General features: G+C 42.3%; 1 protein-coding gene across 9 annotated transcripts in view; it reads right to left on the bottom strand.

The window, feature by feature from the left end:
- nfixa (nuclear factor I/Xa) overlaps positions 1 to 22356 on the bottom strand; it is a 69537-nt gene that overhangs the window by 25240 nt on the left and 21941 nt on the right. For 8 of the 9 annotated variants that reach the window (XM_008317570.3, XM_008317574.3, XM_008317576.3 and 5 more), the window contains one exon: positions 15746 to 16277. In XM_008317570.3, the coding sequence (XP_008315792.1) occupies positions 15746 to 16277 (532 nt within the window). Of the gene's footprint in view, positions 1 to 15745; positions 16278 to 16857; positions 21473 to 22356 lie in introns of those variants that run through there. The other variant, XM_008317572.3, reaches the window with a different exon arrangement.

Here is a 22356-nt window from a genome sequence, read left to right as displayed (position 1 = left end):
AGGGAAAACAGACAAAAGAGGGAAAGAAAAAAGTAGGGGAGAGAGCGAGAGACAAAGAGAGAGAGAGAGAGAGAGAGAGAGAGCGGGAGAAAAAAGGAAAGCCATGATGGCCTGTTTCTGGTGGGACTCCAAGAGCCAGCATCTGTTTGGCTGAAGCTCAGAAAACTCTTGTGTTTCACCCCGAACCGCTCGGGGGAATGCTATTCCAGGCTGTATTGGTGTTTATGAAAAACAGCTTCATGTGGAAAAGGAGAGACAGAGAGAGCTGACGAAGGAAAGGTAATCAAGAGAGAGAGAGGGAGCAGGGGGAAGAACATAGAGAAAGAAAACATCCAGTAATATTCGGTGAGGCTCAAGTGGTTTACAGTCTGAGGAAAGAGAACCAATCACAACAGGGCCGTGACTTATTGTAAATTGTTAAGGAAAGCGAAAGTGAGAACCAGGACGAGGACAAACTACTGAACAACTAATGAAACACTCCCTACGTCCCCCGTTCTCTCACACACACATTCATACAAACCCCCTTTGTCCCTCCCTAACATCTGGGCCGGGCCAGCTGTGTTGTAGGTCTCTGCTCCAGGCATCCTCACCTGTCAGTCAGATGGCTGACACCCCTTAAGGGAAAACAAACAGCTGGCAGACATGTTGCCCCGATCCGACTCTCACACCAGCACCAGTGTGTGTCTAAACACGTGTTTATGCATAAATGAGTGAGAGAAGTGGGTATTATTTAAACTGGAGCGGTGCACGCTGTCACATCCAGCCCCGTCTGCTTCTGTGTGGTATCTGTTTGGTTCTGAACAGGTGTCTCAAAGTCATATGAGCTGAGGGCCACTGCTGCTGTCATCATCTCACCAGGGGGACTCATCAGAGTTCCAGTTTTACTAAATCAAAAAGTTCTTTAATAACAATCAAGATTTCTTTTTTATTATAATCAAAACTGGAAAGATTGTTTCAATCAACACTTAACTGGAGCATTTCAAGGAACTCCAAATGAAACTTTTTTTAAATTATTTTCTTTTGGTCAGACACCTGAAATGTAGAAGTACTCTACATTTATTTAACAATTTAAAAATGCAAACCTTAGTTGTTATTTGGTGCTGGTAGTAACTGGTACTTCTTTTATTTTTCTTTGGTTATTGAAAGCATCTGTGAATCTTTAAAAATCTTCATGTCCAGTTGCCTAATGGAATTCTTCAACATCAGCATTGAAATATATTATATTTTTTATTTATGATGCATGTAAAGGGTTTGTGTACCAGAAGTGGCCCTCGAGCCAGGACTTTAAGACACAAGAGAGGGGGAGATGGATGGAAAAGAGAGCGAAACTGGAAGGCAGAAAAATAAACATATGGGGGAGTGAGGGCATGTAGACAGATGAAGAGAAGGAGAGACGAGGAGAGACGGGCTGGTGCGTCGGGATGACAGATTGAAACAAGAAAAATGTGCTTTTCATTTCTCGAGGCCTCAGCACCGCTCGCTCTTTGTCACTAACTCCATATTGTTCTTTCTTGTCCTTTTATCTCCTCACGGCTCTGCGGCTTCTGCCCATGCTTTACTACTAAATTATTTTGAGGCTGAGCAATGGTCACATCAGGGGTCAGGACTTCCACAGGTTTTTTTTTTTTTTTACTACTAAAGCTATAATTACACCTATAAATGCCTCTGTCTATGCAGGAGCAGCGTGGCTAGTTATTCCAATGCTTTGTTACAAAAGTCTTCCAAAGCATGAAGAAGGGTTTGATATAATAATAAGATTCAAAAGAAACAAGAAGTTGTCAGTAAACACTACAGATGGGTCGATACAACTTTTCCATGTTTGGTACCGATACTGCAACTTGGAGTATCTGCTGATACCAATATGATCCAATACCTTATTCTCTCCTCCAGCAGGCTGTCGTTGTGAGGTGATAGTGTCTCTTTTTATGTACTTTTTCTTTGTATGTTCAATATGCCGTACATGGAGATCAGGAAGAAAACATCTACTTCTTTACAGTGCCTTATGAGCCATAGTACATGTGAGTTTAATAGGTAGTGATGAATGAATATTTGCTGCACCATCTGCACTTGGGGCTCTGGTGAGGTCATAAGGAAATGATTTATCTTGGGCCCTGGTCCAACGGTCTCAGGACTGGGAACAGTGACAAACTTATAATCCTCTCTTCCTGCAATTATTGTACACTCCTCTCAACTTTCCATTATTCTGTCCCTTTTCATTCTTTCTTTTAATTCTTCTCTTACCCTCCTCCAGCAGTACCGTCACTGTGTGACTGCACTCCTGTAATCACTCTACTATGATATGTACTGTATACGCAGACAGCCAGAACAAAACAGCTTGAAAGAAAATCTGTACATGTCCTGATATAACGGGCCGCGTCCATACACTCTGAATGACTCACTTGAACTCACCCACATTAACAAAAGGTTGCGAGTAATGCATGAAGTCAGTCAGGCTGATAGTCGTGACAGACGTGGTGATGTAATCCACTCGGGAGATTGGTGGCAAAAATACTGACGCACCTGCCGGTCATGAGAAACAACGACTTAAGCAGTGGGGAGGATGGGCGGGCCAAAAAAAAAAAAAAAATATGTGTGTGTGTACAAATTATATATATGTAGCTGTTTGGGTTAAAGGCAGAGGACACATTTCATTGTGCGCACTGGTGTGCTGTGTTACAATGACAAGAATGTGCACAATACTAATAATAGTTTCACTTCAAAACTATTTCATCTGGGCGAAACCCAGGCATTGCGTTATCGGGTTTTCATTATGCGAGAAAAACGATAATGATTCTTACTATATCGGCCAACCGATACTATCAGCTAGCCGATAATATCGGTTGGCCGATATCCCTAAAAAAGACTACAGCATGTTGTTATTAGATCAATTAAATCATTCTTCTTTAAATATATTCCAAAAAGTATCTACATGTGGCAGTACAAAGTTAATATATTCAATTAATCCGATTAACAAGTGGCATATTCTGCTCCAGTTGGCATCAACAGTAGAGTGTCTGTATGTCTGCCCTTTGCCTGACCCAGTCTGACATCCAGAGGAAGGAGTGAGACAGAGACACAGCCCACCTGCTCTGTCTCAATGAAGCCTTTACAGAGCCAGCGCTGCTAGAGTCAACAGAAATGTATTCAGACATACACCAACACACTTGTACGGACAAGGCACACACAAACAAAACCAGAAACTGGAGGTGCACGAAGACGCGCAGACAAAAAGAAGAATGCTTCCTCATGCGCGCTCCCTCAATGACTCTTTGATTCTAGTAGACAGAAAAGGGAAGGAGGCAGAGGAGAGAGCGATTACGACCCAGACGGCTCTGATGGGAGGTTAAAAAGTAGGGATGGACGGAGGAAGGAAGAAAGGAGGAGTGTTTCCTGAAGAGTCGAAGCAGGCAGGATATGCAGGAGGAGTAGGAGGAGGGGAAACACAGGGGTGATTTGTTCCAAACACAGGTCAGGTCCTTACAGGGGCTCTGGGCATGGTATTGTGTCAAAGACAGGGACAAACGACTGGCTGCACACTGTCCTATGTAGAGACAGAGCACAACACAGACAGACATGGAGTTTATATGGAGCCACAGTCCAATGGGGATGAGCTCAGATGGACGGATGTCTCTGACACTGATGTGAATAGGCAACCACATGCACATCATTGCACTAAACTGCAAGTTGCTCTACTTGAATTGGAGGATTGTGGGTAAGAGGGTCGCTCTGCCTTTGAACCGAGCCTGTTTTGTTGATTTCTTATTCCAATGGCCTTTTATCTCTCCGACTACTTCCTGGCCTGCTCTCTCTCTATCAGTGTCTTTTTTCCTGCACTTCCTCAGTGTCAGTGCAGTGTGACTTTGATAAAGCTCCTATTGTTTGATCAGAAATTGGACACTGCCCACCCCCTCATCCACGCCCCCACCCCGCCGCCCGCCGCCCTGTTGGTACAGTATCGGTGCGAACCTGTATATTGGGTTAGATTAGACCTTGTTAAATTCATGACTAGGGCAGATGGCAGTATTGAAGCACAGCAGCGATCATTGTGTGTGTGTACTGTATTGATACCTGCAGCCTGGGAGTGCGTCTGACAACAGTGTTCATTTTCTTCCATCAAACATGCAGGCATTCTGTTTGAGGTGTAAGTAAGCTTGACATTAGGCTGTATGTTGACCATGCACTCTTTCTATCTGCTTTAATGACTACAAACTCCAAACAGGACCTTTTGGTGCTTCCCCCCCACCCACACACACACACACACACACACTCTCTCTAATCCACATCCACAGTAATTCACACCATTATCCAATAACTTAAGTGGTGACAGGACTCCAACAGCCATGCTAACACTAACATGAGGAAATGAGGAAATGAGCGAAAGAGCAAAACATCTGACCTGCTGAAGGTCTCATTGTGCAAGTGTGTGTGTGTACAGTGTGTGTGTTTGCATGTGTGTACAGGTTGTGTTCGTGTGTTCATGACTAAGAAATGTTCTTTAAAAACAAAAACAAACATCTCTCACAAAAACGTTTAAAGACTCTCATCACACACACACACGTTCTGGTGTGTTTATCTGGTGTGTTTTTGCAGGTGTAAAGCTATACATTGCTGCACATGACTAAGGCTTTTTAGCAGAGGTAAAGGAGGTTCAACAACTTTACTGAAAGCAGTTTTCACTGGAAGAAGGTTTCAATCTGCTCTGACCCCGAAGTGAAAGAAAAACAAGAAGAGAATCAGAGTGGTGGGTAGTCAGTGAGTTTAGACTCACCTTCATCGTAGGACAGAGAACAGATGATGAAAAAGGGATGACAAAGACACATCTCTTTAACCCGTCGTGTTCTCTCTCCTCAGGATTTCAAAAGGAAGCAGGAAAAATCGTTTGTCAAGAAAAGCCAAACACACTCCTGTCTGTGAATTCTGCGGCTCTCAGACACACTTGATGTAACTGTGTGTGTAAGCAAGCGAGCCGTTTGTGGAAGCGGTTAGCGCTGAGCTGCAGGAGCGGTGATGGAGGTGCGCCACCTGACGCAGGTGAGCGCAATTCGACTGTAGATAGACGCAAGTGGCCGCAGTTCTGTGTGGTGCGTTTTCTTCTGCATTGTTTCAATGGCAGCAGGAAAACAGCTCATTACTGCCCTCTGGAGTTAAGTATGGGTACTTCCAAAACCTGCCTTTTCCACTCAGACGTACGTATGACTGTTTTAGTATACCATTTACAAAGCATTAAAGAATACTATGACGGACATGACTTTCTAGTACTCTCTGAATGGATTAATTAATACATTGGAAACCTTTGAAAACATCCAATATTTGTAATTCGCGTGACATAAAAAAAACGGACCAAGGATAGCTGCGACTCAAGACAAAGCTGCCATCTCTACAAAGTGAAATCCAAGTGCTAAGTGACTGACATATGTTACTAAGTGTCTTAATCGAGGGAAAGGCGGGCCAGCCAAACCACAGGCTCTACACAGGGATCACACAGCCTGTAATTATTGAGCCAAGTTAAGGTTACTCACTGAGAGTCTGTAAGACCAACACAGACCCAGCTGTAGAGAGACAACGCAGGGGAATGGGACAGAACAGTCACAGGTGAATCCCAGATGTGTGATTGTGCACCTGTGTTTCTGTGTGACTGTCCACTCTCTGTATAAAAGTACCACATGCAACTCCAGCTGTGGCCATGAAGACACATAAACACACACACACACACACACACACACCAAAAAGGGACAAATGAAAGTGGTTGGGAGCTGGAGCTGCGTTCAATTAGAGTAACCACATATTTACAAACAGTGAAGGGAACGCTGCCTCTCTGTGATTCATCAGCCAAGCGGCACACTTGCACTTTTGACTCCAGGCCTGCTTCTGCCACAGCAAGAACAGAGCAGGAGAGGGAGAGGAGTACGGAGATGACAGGGTGTGGACGGAATAAAAAACACACTCGTGCCCACGGGCCGTACATGTGTGAAAAATCACATAAACAAATACATGTGTGTGCATTCAAACACATTCAAATTCCTGAGTTGTGGGGAAAAAAGGACACCAATCCACAGTTAGTTCTTACTTTTAGAAAATGACTGAGAGCTGAATAGTGAAAGGTTCACATTTACTGAACCTCACAATTAATGTATTTGTTGTATTTTCATTAAACTTTAACATTTTTAAAAAGCCGAAACATTCTAATCACTGTGGCAATAATTCTTTTTTTAAAGACATGTTGAGTTAAATACACTGAACTGATTAAATTCATGTCATTTATCTGAAAGGCCGACATATTTTTTTATAATAGCCTATATATTTTGATATTTATATATCCAAACTACCCTATATAAATATATATATAATTACTATCAATATTTTTTTTATTTTTAAATTAAATCTAATTACTGGCACTACTATACTTTATTTTCTTCCTTTTTTCTGGCACAGTATTCCAATATAAACAGTAAATAATCTAGCCCACATGGTTTGTTGTCACACTGGCATGTGTCAAAGAGTACATCAAAGCACAGAGAGCAGCGCTCGCCGTGTGTCTTCTTGTTCTCCTGAGCTGTCAGTGCCTTGAGAGAGAGCAAACAGAGGCACAAGGACTGTTGAGTGAGCATGTTTGTCTGGACTTGACCTTGGTCCGTGTGTGTGCACACGTGTGTGTTTGGATGCAATCGAGTGGGTGGCGGAGCACTTCAAAGGGTGACAGAGCGGTCTAGTTGCTTTGACCTCTGACCCTGGCATGCTCCAAGACATAGGGAGGGTGTTGGAGGAACACTAGAAGACACATTCAATCAAACTCACACTCACACACACACACAGACACACTAAGACAAGTGCATACAAGAAAAAGGGTGGGATGGAACGAAAGAATCCCAGTTTACAACAGCCGAACAAACAAACCCAGCATGAGCTGCATCTCTGTATACGCTGGTCTGAGGCCTATGAAACATCACCAGTGCATACACATACGTGTCTATGTGATGAGAGCAGAATCAGATTAAAAATGATTATTGACACACATGACAATTATTCCATTGATCACCAGCTTTCATAGAAAAAGGGAAACAAATATTTTCTGATTTAGGCTTCAATAACACATTCTGATATTTCTGATAGGAAGGAAAACCTTTTGACTCGTGGGCCTGAATTGTCCTGCTTTTAGCCTTGTCTACGCCGTCTATAGGGAAAACCTGGGCATTGCAGGGAAAAGCAGAAGTATAATCACAGTACAAACCAATTATATAATTTGGACAAGTTTTGGCGGGCTGAATTACAAAGCTGAAAGGGCCGCATCTGGCCCCGGGCCTCAGTTTGTCCATGCCTGGTATAGACGGTAAAGTAGAAATCCTATTACACTAAAAATTATTTCCACCTTTTTATTTAAAATTGTAATTTTTAAAATTACATTATAAACACTTCCCCGGGCCGTTTGTCCACTTTTCTTCTGCAAACCTCTTTTTTTTTAGCTGGGTTAACATGTCTGAGGGAATGTAAGCATCCTTGGCCCAATCCATTACAAATTCACAAAATATTTTTTCACCTCATTTCTGGCAAGAAAAGTGAGGTTTTCTTAAAGACGTGAAATCAATCTGTCGTTCTTCCCTCGTTTGTGTGAAAGGAATTCTTTAAAGGCGCTTCTTTGTACTGCCGTTATTTTTAGCCAGCGGCGGATCTCATCTAAACGCTTGACAAAACATCAAATGCTGGTTCAACAAGTGTGAGCATGGTGTATGACTCAGTGGATCAACGTACGAGTGAGTAATTCACCCACTGTGTGATTAGGCTCTCGTGTGTGTGTGTGTGTGTGTGTGTTGGGACTGTTAAGTTCAGTGGTGAAAACAAAAAAAAATACAAGCACAATATATGACATACCATAGATGAAATGACTAAATAATTACTGCTTGCTTTAACATGTTGGTTGGTAAAACGTCATCAAAGACCCTGATTCTATAACATGGTCATAGTAACGCCAATAGCCTTGGTAAAGTGTGACGTGATGGTCCCAGTCTGAGACCCCACTGTGTGTGTGTGTGTGTGTGTGTCACAGCTGTAGCAGCTCACAGCTCCCTGCGTTTAGCTATGCTGTCACGTTCCATCATAATGCTCCCATTCACACAGGCACAGTAAGGAAATTGTACCAAATAACATCCAGTGGGGGACGAGGACGTCCCAGTCGGGTACTCAAAGAGAACCTGCCTGAACTCCGTCTCTGATCACTGTAGGTCCGTGCCGTTCCAAAAACTAACATCTTGTGAGGGTGTCGACAGCTCAGATGATTTCACCAGGGCCTGCGCACCATATGTACGGCCACAGTGTGCACTGGGCACTTTAGTCTGACTGCGCTGTATATAGTATATGCTTATTCATACATGACTGTATGCTTGTGTTGCTTTGTGTATATATAAAGCAGCCACTGGGGGTGGATGGTGTGTTTGCCTTGGCAGCAGTTCACCATTCCACATTCCTCTCTGATATTCAGTACTGTGACCTCAGGAAACCCGCCCTGCAGAGAAGTTTGCTCTCTCTCTCTCTCTCGCTCTCTTTTTCTCTCACATACTTTCTGTTTCTTTCCTTTTTGCCACGCGTTCCAGCCCGTACTCTTCCTAACTCTCCCTGCTATGACTTCTTTTTTATATATTAAATTTGAGACATTATAACAAACACATTTCTTTTTCCTCCTAAGGCCTTTCTTCAACACTCCCATATTTTGGGACTTTTTTGCACTTGGTTTGAGACTGCACCCACTGTCACTGTCAAATGATGTAGTACTCTGATATGTCCTTCTTCCTTCTGCACACAGTGAAGCCACAACTTCTTAATCCCCCTCAAACTCCCTGCTAAAACAGTAGCACCATGTGAATCTATACATATGAGAAGAATTCCAGTAAGACTCTGACTTCTTATTCTTTCCATTCTGTTATGCTTGCAGCAGACTCCTCCCCTGACTCCTTCCTCTTCCCTTTGAGGCCATGCCCATAAGCCTGGAGACACATTTCACCTGAAATGACCCCACACCCAGAGCACGGCCGTTCCTCCTCCTTTCCTCCCTCCCTGTTTGATGCCTCTATCCTACCCCTCTCGGCTTAGGCTTTTAATTACTTAAAACACATGGCTGCCACACCTGCTGCTAACAAGCAGAAGTCGGAGAGAAAGACAAAGAAAACCGGACGGTAAAGTTTTCTCAGCTCAGGCGGTGAAGTCAGAGTCAGTTACCGTTGTGTGACTGCTGCCTCATTCTGACACAAACATTCAACAGGTCTTTTTTATGATATATTCATGCATTTGAATAAAAACATATATACAGTTTAAATGGTTTTTCACTTCTCAGACAGGAGCATGAGACCAAAGACCCAGTCGTCGGTGTCCCCTAGAGAAATCAAACTATTGTGAAGTGGACTGAAGATAATGTTAGAGTTAGTCATATCTCACTCTCCCAACTGAGGCCTCCCATGTCATACTGCTATCTGCTGTGTGCAGTGTGTGTGCAGCGTGTGTGCTTGACCTACATACAGCAGAACAGGGTGAACTGAGGTGAAGGGTGGAGTCGCCAGTCATACCTCTTATCTACTGTGACACTTTGATCTATCTCAAGGGTATCTGTGTACGGCAGCAGCAGCAGCAGCAGCTACAACACCTCTGTGCAGATGAAACCCAGGAATAATTGACAGCAAAGAAGAAAAAAATTCACCTAAAAATACACATTTCAGAGGTTGTTATAATTCTATATAAAAATGGCTTTTTACAGAAAGCAGCTTTAAACATATCTGAACACATTTGTGAGTTTTTTTCGAAAACTTTTTCGAACCGACGGCACGTAAGTGCATATGTGTCTCAACTATGAGAGATCACGTGTGTGTGTGTGTGTGTTTGGGATTAAGAGCTTCACCTCTGACCCTTGAAATTAGATAGGGGATTTACAGGACACATCCGCCACCTGGCATTTTAAGCCCCGCAATTAAAACAACAACTTTTAATCACAGACAGCTACACATGTTGCAGATACAACAAAGAAACTCAGACTTTATCATCTGTGTTTCCAGGCTAGATGAAAGCTAAGCATCTTTGATCTAGCCATGTACTTGGTAGCTGAAGAGTGGGATCTTAAATCAAAACATGACCGTCTATAGTTCTGAGGACAAGTCCTGTTTTGGACTTGTTAGGATTTCACTTTGTGAACATTTATCATCTTTGATGTCTTTTTCACAACGTTAACAGAAATTAAAATAGTCAGGATTAGCATATAATTAGAACCAGCGTGAGGTGTTCATCATCGAGAGATAAGGATGGTGATTAGTCAATGCCTTGCTCAAGGCCACGAACCGTAGACCAAAAATTGCAGCCCATGCAAGTGCAGCTGACTTGAGCATTGTTCCTAAAACACTAACGCAGCCACAGGAACTAAACTGTGAGGATAATGTGTGAGAGTCTTTTTAGTCAGTGTTGTTAAAGCACACTGACGCAGGTGTGGTATTAACACAGCCTAGATACTGAATAAGTTAAAAGTGGAGGAGTACGTTAAACCACAACCTTGAGGTCGCGACCCCATCTGGGGGAAGAAGGAATTTAAATGGGGTCGCCTGAAATGTAATGTAAAAAATGTAAAAAAAATAGTGATAAAAAATGTTTTCAACTAATTACTATTCTTTTAAGAATGATAATTAAAAAAACCCACACAATCTTAACCAACTGTATTCTTTCACTTTCTTTAAAATGAATCAAGTTCAGATAAATTGCAGCATATAAATATATCTGAGCTGGGCCAGAAAAATAAATGTCAGTTTTTACCCTAACCTGGACACATGATCAAAAACGAATTATAGAAAAAAACAAAAAAAAAACCCCAAAAAAGTCAAAATGGATTTTATAAGCTGAAAAAGGTTGAAAACCGCTGAGATAGAAGACGTTAATATCAGGAAACAGAATGGAATTTATTGACTCTAGACTTTGGACAACTGAAATGAAAACAAAAATAGGACAAAAACCCTGAAACTAATAATTATTAACAGTTAAATTCTCTGGACCATTTTAACAAACACCTATTTTCCTCTGCTGTTCAACTTACTCCCTGTGGCCTCTTTACTCTGACTGGCAGCTCTGAGCAGGCGCACCGCTGCCAGCGCCGTCATAGTTCCCACAGCGTATCATCTTACTCACCACACTACAAGTCACATCCAGCTCTGCCAGTTCACCTACGCCTTTTTACTCAATTATTCCTGTTTTATAGTGTGTCTCATGTCTGCTCTCTTTTCCATGTTGACCATCTATTTCCAGGGCCAGAGCATACGGTCAGAATCCACCGCCCGCTGTGGTGGAGGCAGAAAAACACGTCACAGGGGGGTCCTCGGTTTATGATGCCCTCGACCTACAGCCTTTCATGGTTACATCACATTCTCCCATAAATGTATTAATAAAGTCACTAGACCGGAACTAGAGAACAAATGTGTGCAGCTGAATATGTGTAACTTAAAAAGCAAAGACATTTATAGAAAAATATATATTCATACATCATCCATATGCTGTCTTACTCTGCCCCCTCTCTAATGTAGGAGGCATCGGTGGGCACACAGCCACGTCACATACATATGCATTCTGGTGCAACACTCTCCCCGCTTTTAGGTGGTGCCTGATGTAATGGATGTGGCAGGTCATGATACAGTGGTAGTTAGTTAAGCAGAGGTTACCAGACTAGCAGCAGCGCTACAGAAGCTCTGGCACAGCACGGCCAGCCAGGCCTTGGCGCAGCAACCTGCAGTGGTGACAGCATGTTAATGCCAACAATAGCAGCCAGTGACTCCCTGGAGCCACCTTGGATTCTACCCAGGCAAGGTTTGCGGCGAGCCTTGGTTGCCATGGTGCAAGCCAAATTTGGATCCAATAAACATGAGGTGAACGAGTGGAGGGCTGAGGAGGAGGCATGGGGTGAGCTCTGTGGAGGCTCAGGGGAGGGAGGGATGTTTATGTGGTTGACTTACATTACATTACATTTTAATAAAAATATTAATTAGGCAATAAAAGGTGTTAAAAATAGGATTCAGGATGTATTTTCATATTTATAGAAAGTAAAGAAAAGATGTTGAGGCTGCGCCAAACAGAAGACAAAGAGTTTCAAATTAGTTCTTGGCAGCAACAAAATAAAAAGGAAATGTGAGTTCTTCTTATAATACGGTATGGAGCTTAAATGTGGAGCCTAAATTAGTTTAAATGCAGCAGAAGCACAACTTATATTTGACTTTACAAGGCCTTCTTGTAAAAGACACTTGCTCTCTGACAACTAAAGGTAAGATAGATGTCAGTTACATCAGCGGCGTTAAGAAGATCAAAAGACTACATTTGGCTTCGCTGTCAGTCAGGAAACACTAAGTGGTTTTAAATGAAAAGTTCACAAAAGGAAAACTGCAAACAGATTTTTTTAGCACTTAGTTTACACTTGGCTGTTTCCTCGGCTGACTCTTTGAATGGTGAACAGATGAAGCAGAGATCGGTGCTCAGCACCTTGCTGCGGCCAGTTTACCACTGTGTCCCTACGACCCTGAGACGTTAGACACACTCACAGTTGTATTAAAGAAAACACCTGCTGCTGGACGCACTGGACTGTCTAAACTAAGGAGGAAAAATGACCATATATATAATGAGCAAACAAAGACATATGCACACTGACTCACACGCACATGCCTGCACATGTAAAGCTTGCCAAATGCATGCTACTCCCACCAGACGCTGCTTTGTATTAGACTTTGTCATAGACATAACTCTAACGCCATAGATGCTGAAGAGTGAACAAAACCACACTGTCTCTACTCCTGATTTACCCTAATTGTGGGGGATGGCACCCACCTCCCACCTGCTCTGCAGCCCATTGACGCCATTTCACTCTAAGCTCATCCTCTTATCTAAACTAGTGCCATTCTCTCGTCAACATTAGTTGGCTCCATTCTCAGGCTCGTCAGAAAAGAAGAAGAGTGTTCACACATGAGTAGAGACCTTTGATGAAATGCCGAAAATGTTTTACTCCAAGTCATCACCGATGGACGCAGACACAGACATATATAGATATATAAATGTATATCTGTATATCTGTGTATATATATATATAGTAGATCAAACTGTAACACCTGTCACACATTGGTGCTAGGTTTAATTCCTTCTCCTCCCTGCGAGCTTTAAACCCCACATTATGAAGGCAACCCAAACTACTGCGTTCCCCCCGACGTAATGGGGAGAAAAACAAAAACGTGAAATGGTAAAATAATGTCAGAAATCAGCTGGATATCCACTTGTCATTGTGCAGATTTGTCAACAGGGCTTGGTGACAAAAAAAAACAAATTTCATTCACAATGACTAAAAACATCAAAGAATTTATAACAAAAAAGCCGACCCGTGGTCACAGTCCAAGTTGGCGGCCTTTCATGAAAAACTAGAATAATGCTCCTATTGAGAGCTAAACTGTTTGCGCTTACAGGATATTAGACATTTCATGTCACTGCAAAGAGAAGTTGGCCATGCTAATGCAGCTCGGGGAGGGGCTTTTTTTAAGGAGAGGAAAAGGAGGTTGGCAGGAGCCGTGTATGAAATGGTGCGCTCCACACTGGCAGGAGCCGTGTATGAAATGGTGCGAGAGATATAGAGAGATATTATTCTGCTAGAAACGACCACTGATCCAAATAATTACACAATTTCCCTCACAAAGCCTCAAACTGCATTACACTTACAATATATTTATTTCCTCTTCAAAAATGCAAAGTAAAGGGACATCAGTGTATTTTAGATATGATAGGATTGTCTTACTGGCAGCTCTGAGCAGTTAGGGCGTGGATGTGATTGGAACCTGCTGATACATGACGTTAGCATTAATATTTTCCTTTCTACAACTACATCTCCTCCTCCTCTGTCTCTCTGAGACTGGGGAACCCTCTGAAGCTGGTATAGGGTTTTGGCCAAAGACAAACACATTTATCGGCTGGCAAAAAAACGAAAAAGCCTGAAAATTAACACACGCTAAAAATTAGACAACATATGATATGTATTGTACCTGAAGTATAAACATGTTGTAGATTTTATGCCTAATAATTTGTGCAAAACTTTTAGAGGGAAATTTTAAATTTCACTATAATGAACTCAATTGATTTAATGAAAAGATTAGGAAACTATATTTGAGCTCCTAAAAGTTCCCTTAACGGCTGACAATACAGATGAAAGGGAACACTTGGGAGACACCAAATTATTTTCAGTTTTACTTTCTTCAAAAAATAAAAACAAAGTCTTAGCGCTGTAGTAAAGCCAGGACAAAGGCACAGTCTGCCTTTGTCACTGTGTTCTCAGGAGACCACCACACACCCATAATTTCAAGAAAAACTAATAAACTACCATTTCCCGTTATGTTTTCATGATTGTGTCGATGTATGTGAATAAACACATGAATGTGAAATTAAGGGGCACACACACACACACACACACAAACACACACGCGCACACCAGGACTTTGGCTAGACCGGTAACATTTGTGATTCAGATACCAGACTGTTTTTTGAAGCCAAGACTAAAGTGAGAGGACTCCATCTTGTACTGTGGCTAATGTGACGAGACTCACGTTCTATCTTCAGATTTGAAACCTTCCCATTTGGTACGTTGCCTCAGAGAGCCCAATACATACAACAGACACAGAAGAAGAAGATGTCTTCAGTGCTAAATAGAGGCCGTCGGAGAACATTTGTGGCTGGGCGATGCATTAGGGTTTTTTTGCTCGACTTTCTCACAGCATTGTCCAAGGCATGACTACAGCTATAGTGAGCAGAGGCGTAATCTGGCAACACGGAGCGTGGAGTGTGGAACGTAATGGCAAAAATGGCACAGCAAGCACATTTCACACTTCCCTCGGCGTGACTGCAAATTTCCTGTACTGCACTTATGATTAGAAACACATTCAAAACATCTTTTCAAGATCACACTTACGCCATACAAAAGAGCGAAAAGAAAAAACAGCAGAGTTCAAAGAATGATTAAGAACCCTGAGCTAACTTTGGACCAGAAAATGTGTTTTGTTTTAGATATGAATAAATCAAAAAATGTCGATGAGTCGAATTCATCCTCCACTGCTCACTAAATTATCCCCGTTCCTATGGTGCATGTGTGGACCAGTAGTCAGACTGACACAAGTGAGAACTAGTTCTAATCAAGAAGTGTGGACTGACACTACAACACCAGTACAACACACTGGGGTCAGGAGACCTTTAGACTTCACTAAAATGGATGATGTTGACTCTCAATTATTCACTTACAGTGTAACATTTAAGGGACCTTCTACTCTTCGTGCACGTATTTCATGGACAACGCTACAGATTCATGTTGTTGCTCTTTTTCTGCAGCAACACGATGTGCTGTACATTTAACTGTGGTGTGTTACGCTCCGTAACAAGAGCGTCACAAAATCTGGCTGCGGAACAGCCTGAGAAAACCTGACAGAGAGCCCGGAGATTCCCCGTGGCAGCTTTTGCCACTCAGTCATAAACAAAACACAAGACGGCTTTCTCTTCTTCCCACACCAACGGGGCGAAGGCGCTGCCAAACAGAACAATCACTATCACAGTCTCTCTTGTTTTCAACATGCACTCTAAATATACATATAAATATGTATATATAAGTATACATAGATGTATTTATGAGTGTATTGTATTTTATTTATTGTGCGTTTGAGGGTGGTGCACATTTCTGTGCACACATGCTAAGCATTATTAAACGGCGCCCCCTACATACCTGGCGAGTGGACAAAGTAAGCTAGGTAGAGGTCGAGCTCTTTGACAGACACTCCGATGTGGTGCGGCTGAACACAGAGGCCAGGATTGTTGCACTGTGGCGACTTGACCAGCCGTTCCCCATCTGTGCTCTCCAGGGGGCTGCCCTTGAACAGGATGACCATCACCAGGTCCAGTCGCCACACCTTGTCAGCCTGGCGAAGGCAGTCGATGCGACGGATCTTGCCCTTTTGGTCGGGGTTGGACAACACACAGCAGGGGGGCTTTTTTCCTGTGATACTGAGCACAAACTCCTCGCGGTGCTCAGGCCGGATGTCCTTACGGAGCTTGGCCAGCAGGCGCGAGGCCCATTTCTGCTTGATCTCTGGCTTTTCCCCCAGCAGCTCATCCTTCACTGCACGCTCTTCTTCCTTGGACATGCGCTTCTCATGCTTCTTGAAGTATTTGCGCTTGCGGGCCTGCAGGTTAAACCAGGTGTAGGAGAAGGCGCGAACATGGGGCAGCAGGGCCTCGATGAAGGGGTGGAATTCATCCTGGATGAGAGAGGAGGAGGATGGGATAAAGGTAGAGGGGAGGGAGCAGGGAGGGGGGCAGAAAGAGACAGTAGAGAGGGGGGGTGAGGACGAGGGACAGAAAGACGGGGACACAGGGAGTGGGGGTGAGGAAGGGAAAAGAGAAGAGAGGCAGTTAGCACCAGTGCGCAACATGGAGAAGCAGCGCCTGCTCTATGTAAGCTTAGGAAGATAATGAGCGAGAGAATGATAGAGAAAGAGAGAGAGAGAGAGAGAGAGAGAGAGAGAGGAATGTAGCGACAACAGACACAACAGTGAAGGACACATTTCAAAAGCACTCCATCAATTATATTTAAAGGGGAGTAACGATATTATATATGTATAAAAAGTCTTAAAGTTCTAATAGAAATTTAAAAAAGGATGTGAAACACACAGTGAGACTGTATAAGATACTGAAAATGATAACCTAAAATTATACCGAGCTGCAACATAGGCAGCCAGGGACATAAAATATCGCAACATATTTGCCAGTTCAAAAACTGCACAACAATTAGTACAACAAACACATGAAATAAAACAAGACTAATATGGTGGTAGTTACCATTTTGCTTTCACATCATAACCTCACCCGACGACTGCACACCAAATTATGACTGACCAGTAGTTTGTAAGCTGGACTGTTGTCAGAAATACCAAAATAGTACTACGTGTCTTTAGGAACAAAAGATGGAGGACGGAAAAAAGATACAGCAGCAAAGAGAAGCTGAGTGTCCAGCAAAAGCAGCGGGGAAGAAAAAAAAAACTTCCAAGGATGCCAAGGGGGCGTACTGCAATACCAGTACAGAAACACAGGAGGTACTCTAGCAAGAGATGCCAGAGAGGTGCTGCTGCTGGTAAAGCACAAAAGAAAAAAGGGAAGAAGTTCGTCAGTCTTTAAAAAAAAATGCAACGCACGAAACCACGAACGGAATGAAGCAGATTTTGCGTTAACAAATCAAACTGTCGAGTACTTAAACAAGCCTCCTTGTTTGGAAGAATATGCAGCATAAAAATATCTTGATAGAAAGAGAAAAAAAGAAAAACTGGAAAATGCTTAGCAAAGCCGCATGGGATTTTGGTTTAGTGTTGTAAGATCTGCATAAGACTACGAAAGAAAAGGGTGAGAGAGCTGGACAAACTGCGTGTAGACAGAGCAGAAAAGGAAGCAGGAAAAAAAAGAAAACAAAAACAAAAACAATAGAAGCAAATCAATGATAGAAGAGTGTGCAGGACCACTGGCAAACGCAAGTGCTGCTTCTTTTTTCCCCCTCTTCCTCTCCAACACCCTCTCTCTCTCTCTCTCTTTCCTTCCTTTACCATTGACTGAGTCTGTGCCAACATGCGGAGGACCCACCTATTTGGCACCGAGTCTCAAACAGACCAACCAATACGCTCACTCTCAGTGCTGAAAGGGAGGGATGAGAGAGATGGCACAGAAACTGCCAAAGAGGGTGGGGGCTGGGGGCTGGTGGAGAGAGAGAGAGGGAGAGAGAGAGAGAGAGGTGATGGGAGGAGGGGGGATTGTGAGGTGCAAACAGAAGGCTTGTCATTATTCAAATAGATAAGTTCCAAATAAGTGCAAAGGCAAAGTCCAGAGGACAATGTTTTTACATGTACCCGTTCCAAACCGCTCCAATCTTCCTACGACACCTTACCACCCGACTGACGCTGTCATCGGTGACTTACAGCGGGACCTGCTCTATCCCCTCCAGAAACACCTATCCATCCTCCTCCTCTCTCTCTCCCTTTCCCACTAGTGTTACACCACCTTGGAATGGGATGCCATGAGAAAGCGCAGGCCCAGAATCCCACTAGACTCCGGGACCAGCAGCTGCTGCTGAATTTACCGCACAAACAAAGAGAGGTGGGGGAAGAAACTACCCATTGGCCCCCCCATCCTCTAAAATGCCGTCCAAAAAATGGTCTTTTGATTTAAAATGTACAATCAAATCCAAACTGGCTCTTTGTTTTTTTGCGAGTCAACTTTAATAGCCCAAACAACACAATCACAGAACTCCATGAAAAGTTCCTCCTAAACAAATGATGGAGTAAAGGACCAGACACACACACAATGGACAATGCTGGCTTTAAATGCTGCAGTTCTCCACAGAGGTCACTAAACAGACTCTTCTGCTTCCATTTTATTGGAAAATGTACCTGAACATGAAACAAAAATATTATTTTCCATTCAGATACACAGCGCTATTGAGTAAAAAAAACCCTCAAAACAAACAAAAACAAAATCTTATAAATGTCAGAATTGTTGAATTATAATGGCTGAATGACACATATTTGGAATTGAGCAGCCATAGAAAGTGTTAAAGCTAAAAGCTGCATCTCTGCCCTGGCAGGCACAGTGTCGCGTCCTTATTGGCTGGCCCACACAACCTCAGAGGGACAAGCTGTGCCCAGTGCAGCAAGGCAGAAATATCAGTGAGACAAAGGCTGTTGCTGAGAACCCAGTCTGTGTAATTTGACATTTTCTTCAAAAATAATATTGCATTTACAGCCTGAAATGAAGCACCGAGCCACTGATTAGCACTGCATCTAAGTGACATTTGTGAACATTTCACTGGGGATACATTTGTTTTCTCTGTCCAATTTGAAGGCGCTCACAGAGCCTAAAGAGACATTACTGAAGCTGGAACCTCCGCAACCAGAAGCTACAAACAGCAAAATTGTTTCTGTGGCAAAGTTGACGGCCGGGTCATTTGATTTTGCGATGAAGCACCCTATCGTCTGATGGGACAGGCCGTGTCTTTGAAAGCTCTACAGAGGCGTCCTCTGGCTGGCTCAAGGAACGTCACATTTGTGTTACCTCGGTCGGTGTTAGAAAGAAAAGTTATAGCCGGGATAACTGGCTGGTGCACTGACTAACTGGAAACCTGGCTGTTTGCTTGGCTAAAAAGTGACATGACTGGCAGGGTGAATGGCTGTTTGGCTACGGCGAGCTGGCTGAAAGGCTCATCAGTCTCAGTACTGGAAGGGGAGATTGCAGACCCCATCTGGACCAGACCGAGCCAGGCCGGGTGCCGGTAGTTTATGCCAATGTATGCCTGCCTCTCAGTGCTGCTCTGAAAAATGCAGGAAAGAGTTCAGAGGAAGCGTGAGGTGACTGAATCGAAGCAGATGTGTGGTTTTATGTTTAAGGAATCGAGGTGGAGAAGTTTTTCACCTTTTTAAAAATGACCAAAGGGATCTCCACTTTTTGTTATTAATATTATTATGATGATGTGTGCCAGGAGCTACTGCCACTTCCTGTAATAACACCAGGCGGACAAACAATACCAGACTAATCCAGAGTCCTACGAGAGAAATCAGAAGCTATTCTTTGTTGTGTGTGACAGTGGAGCCACATTCCAACGCTGTAACATTATAATTCTATACTTCTATATAGATCACTGTGGGGGAAAAGACTCTTTGTTACTGTTAAAGGCATATTTGATATTAATACTCCATATTATAGTTTGATCAGTTTCTAGTTGCAGGAAATTTACAGTGTTATTATTCAAAACTTCACCAAGTGAAATTCACACACGTTGATGTTTATTTTTTTTCAAATGAACAATAAAAAATGTCCAATAACATTTGAGAAAAAGTCTGTTTTGTTTGTTTAAATTTAAGATTAATCATTTTATCAGGTGGAAGTAAAAAAAATACAGTAAACGACATGACATTCATGCCTTCTCCAGTTTCAAAATGATAGATAATGCAATCCTGGTTCTCAACATCTACAATAAAACTATTTTTTAAAGTTTTAAATAAATAAATATATATATATTTAAAATTATATATTTTCTATAATTCTATATATATATAGAATAATAGATAAGCTTAAAAAAGAGTGGTTTCTGCTAAATGTAAATCTGCCGTCTAGATCTGCCGTCTGTACTCGGCCTACACGTCAAAGTCACCGGGTCAAAGCTCGTGCGGCCCCCGTTCAGATAAGAGCGGCGTTTGCAATTGGAGCTGGAACTTCAGATATAAAGTCTGAATAAAAAGCAAAGGTATTAACGAGACAATCGAACTCACTGTGGTTAAATCACCGTATAACTGTAATCATTTCATGTCTGTGAGGGTTCACGCGGCGCGCGCCTCCTTTACTGTAGGTGACTATTGAGTTTGGATTACACTTAAATAAATAAAAAATATTATAAAATGCATCTGAACCGTATTGTCAGCAAAATTATAAATCATGGCAGTATTCCTGCAGAAACCTCACGGCCCCGCGTCAACCTCAGGGGTCAAAATAGTTTGTGACATATAAATTGTAATTTAAATGTCGTGGCCGTAACTCTAATTAAATAAACATCTGTTTGTTCGTTTCGTTTACAGTTGGGTGGACGGACTGTAACCACAGTCACTCGGAGCAGTTTAATAAACAGGCGCAGGGAGATCGAGATCACGGTCTATTATTGGGTCGTTTGTGTTTAAATAAATCGACGTTGTTGTCACGGCCGCGTGGAGCTGCACTGACACACATTAGATACTCTCTCTCTCTCTCTCTCTCTCTCTCTCTCTCTGAGTGAGTGTGTGTGCTTGATTTTTGTAGTTTCTGTTGTGAGTGAAGTGAACTTCATAATGTTAAATAACCTAAACGCAGGCTCCACGTTCATTTCAAGCCCTCGATCAGTAAATGATGTGAAAAAGAGAGAAAAAGAGAGAGAGGCCATAGGAATACCGTATCAACACAAATGAATGTATTAATTTTTAAAATGTCATCATTTAGGCGAGCGCTAATAATAATAATAATAATAATAATAATAATAATAATTTAACATGGAGATGTTGTCGCTCTCGCACACACACACACACTCACACACACTCACAAATAGATAGAGATAAAGATAGACAGGAAAAAAGAGCCGGACAGAGGGAGGGGCTCTGGAGGGAAACTATAAATTAAATAGTCTCTATAAATAATAAAAAATACATATTTCTAAATACTTTAAAATGTATATTTTTGACCTGATAAACGAAATCTGCTGTGTTGTACTGGTATGTTTTCATATTTTTAGTCAATTGAAGGAGAGAGAGAGAGAGAGAGTCCTATACTTCTGACTAACAGTCTGCTTTTAACAAGTGTTGAATTACATCACACACACACACACACACACTTTATTCCTCTTTAAAAACCTCCTCATTCGTTTCTGTCCCTCTGTGTCCGTCCAAGTCCAGATCCTCCTCATCCATTCACTATCCTTGGAGACCAGAGGACTTTTAGTCAATTGAAGGAGAGAGAGAGAGAGAGAGTCCTATACTTCTGACTAACAGTCTGCTTTTAACAAGTGTTGAATTACATCACACACACACACACACACACTTTATTCCTCTTTAAAAACCTCCTCATTCGTTTCTGTCCCTCTGTGTCCGTCCAAGTCCAGATCCTCCTCATCCATTCACTATCCTTGGAGACCAGAGGACTTTCCTTTGTCTCTCTCTCTCTCTCTCTCTCTACCATCAGCAAAGATTAATGTTAAACTGTGTCTCTGCCATGTTTGTAATTAAGCCTGTTCACACACTCCAGCGTTACTATGTGTGAAAGTCTGGAAGACATTTGTGGCATGAGGTTTGGAGGGAGAGACAGTGAAAGTGAGCTTTAAACAGAGACAAAACTGCAGACCTGAGAAACATGAAGCTCAACAAAACGTTCAAAATGACACAATACGTTTGTGCTCAGGATCAAAAACATGACGTTAGGAAATATGTTGGTGATTGAGAAACTATTTTTATTTATCAGACAGCTATTCCTGTTGTCTGTGTGTGATTTTCATTAGTCGACTCTGCAGGTCCATCCATATAAAGGACACCTTATACTACACACACATTTCTATTCGGAATATACTCAAAATACACATTCAATATTCTTAAATTGAATTGTGATCATGATGCAAAAGGAAGAGATTATTTCCTCCTGTAGTAAAAACAACTAACCCTGATTAGGTTGCAGAGGAAGTTTTTATTTTTTAGTGCATAAATAAAACTGCACTGAATTATGAGCATGAATGAGATTTGCGTTGTGCAAATGTTACTTCACTGAAACCTCTTTAATCAGTGGCTT

The sequence above is a fragment of the Cynoglossus semilaevis genome, chromosome 9, assembly GCF_000523025.1.
Source record: "Cynoglossus semilaevis isolate Cse_v1.0 chromosome 9, Cse_v1.0, whole genome shotgun sequence".
In the NCBI taxonomy this organism is placed as follows: domain Eukaryota; kingdom Metazoa; phylum Chordata; class Actinopteri; order Pleuronectiformes; family Cynoglossidae; genus Cynoglossus; species Cynoglossus semilaevis.
The sequence above is the reverse complement of the archived record's forward strand: the minus strand, read 5'-3'. Positions and strand labels throughout refer to the sequence as shown.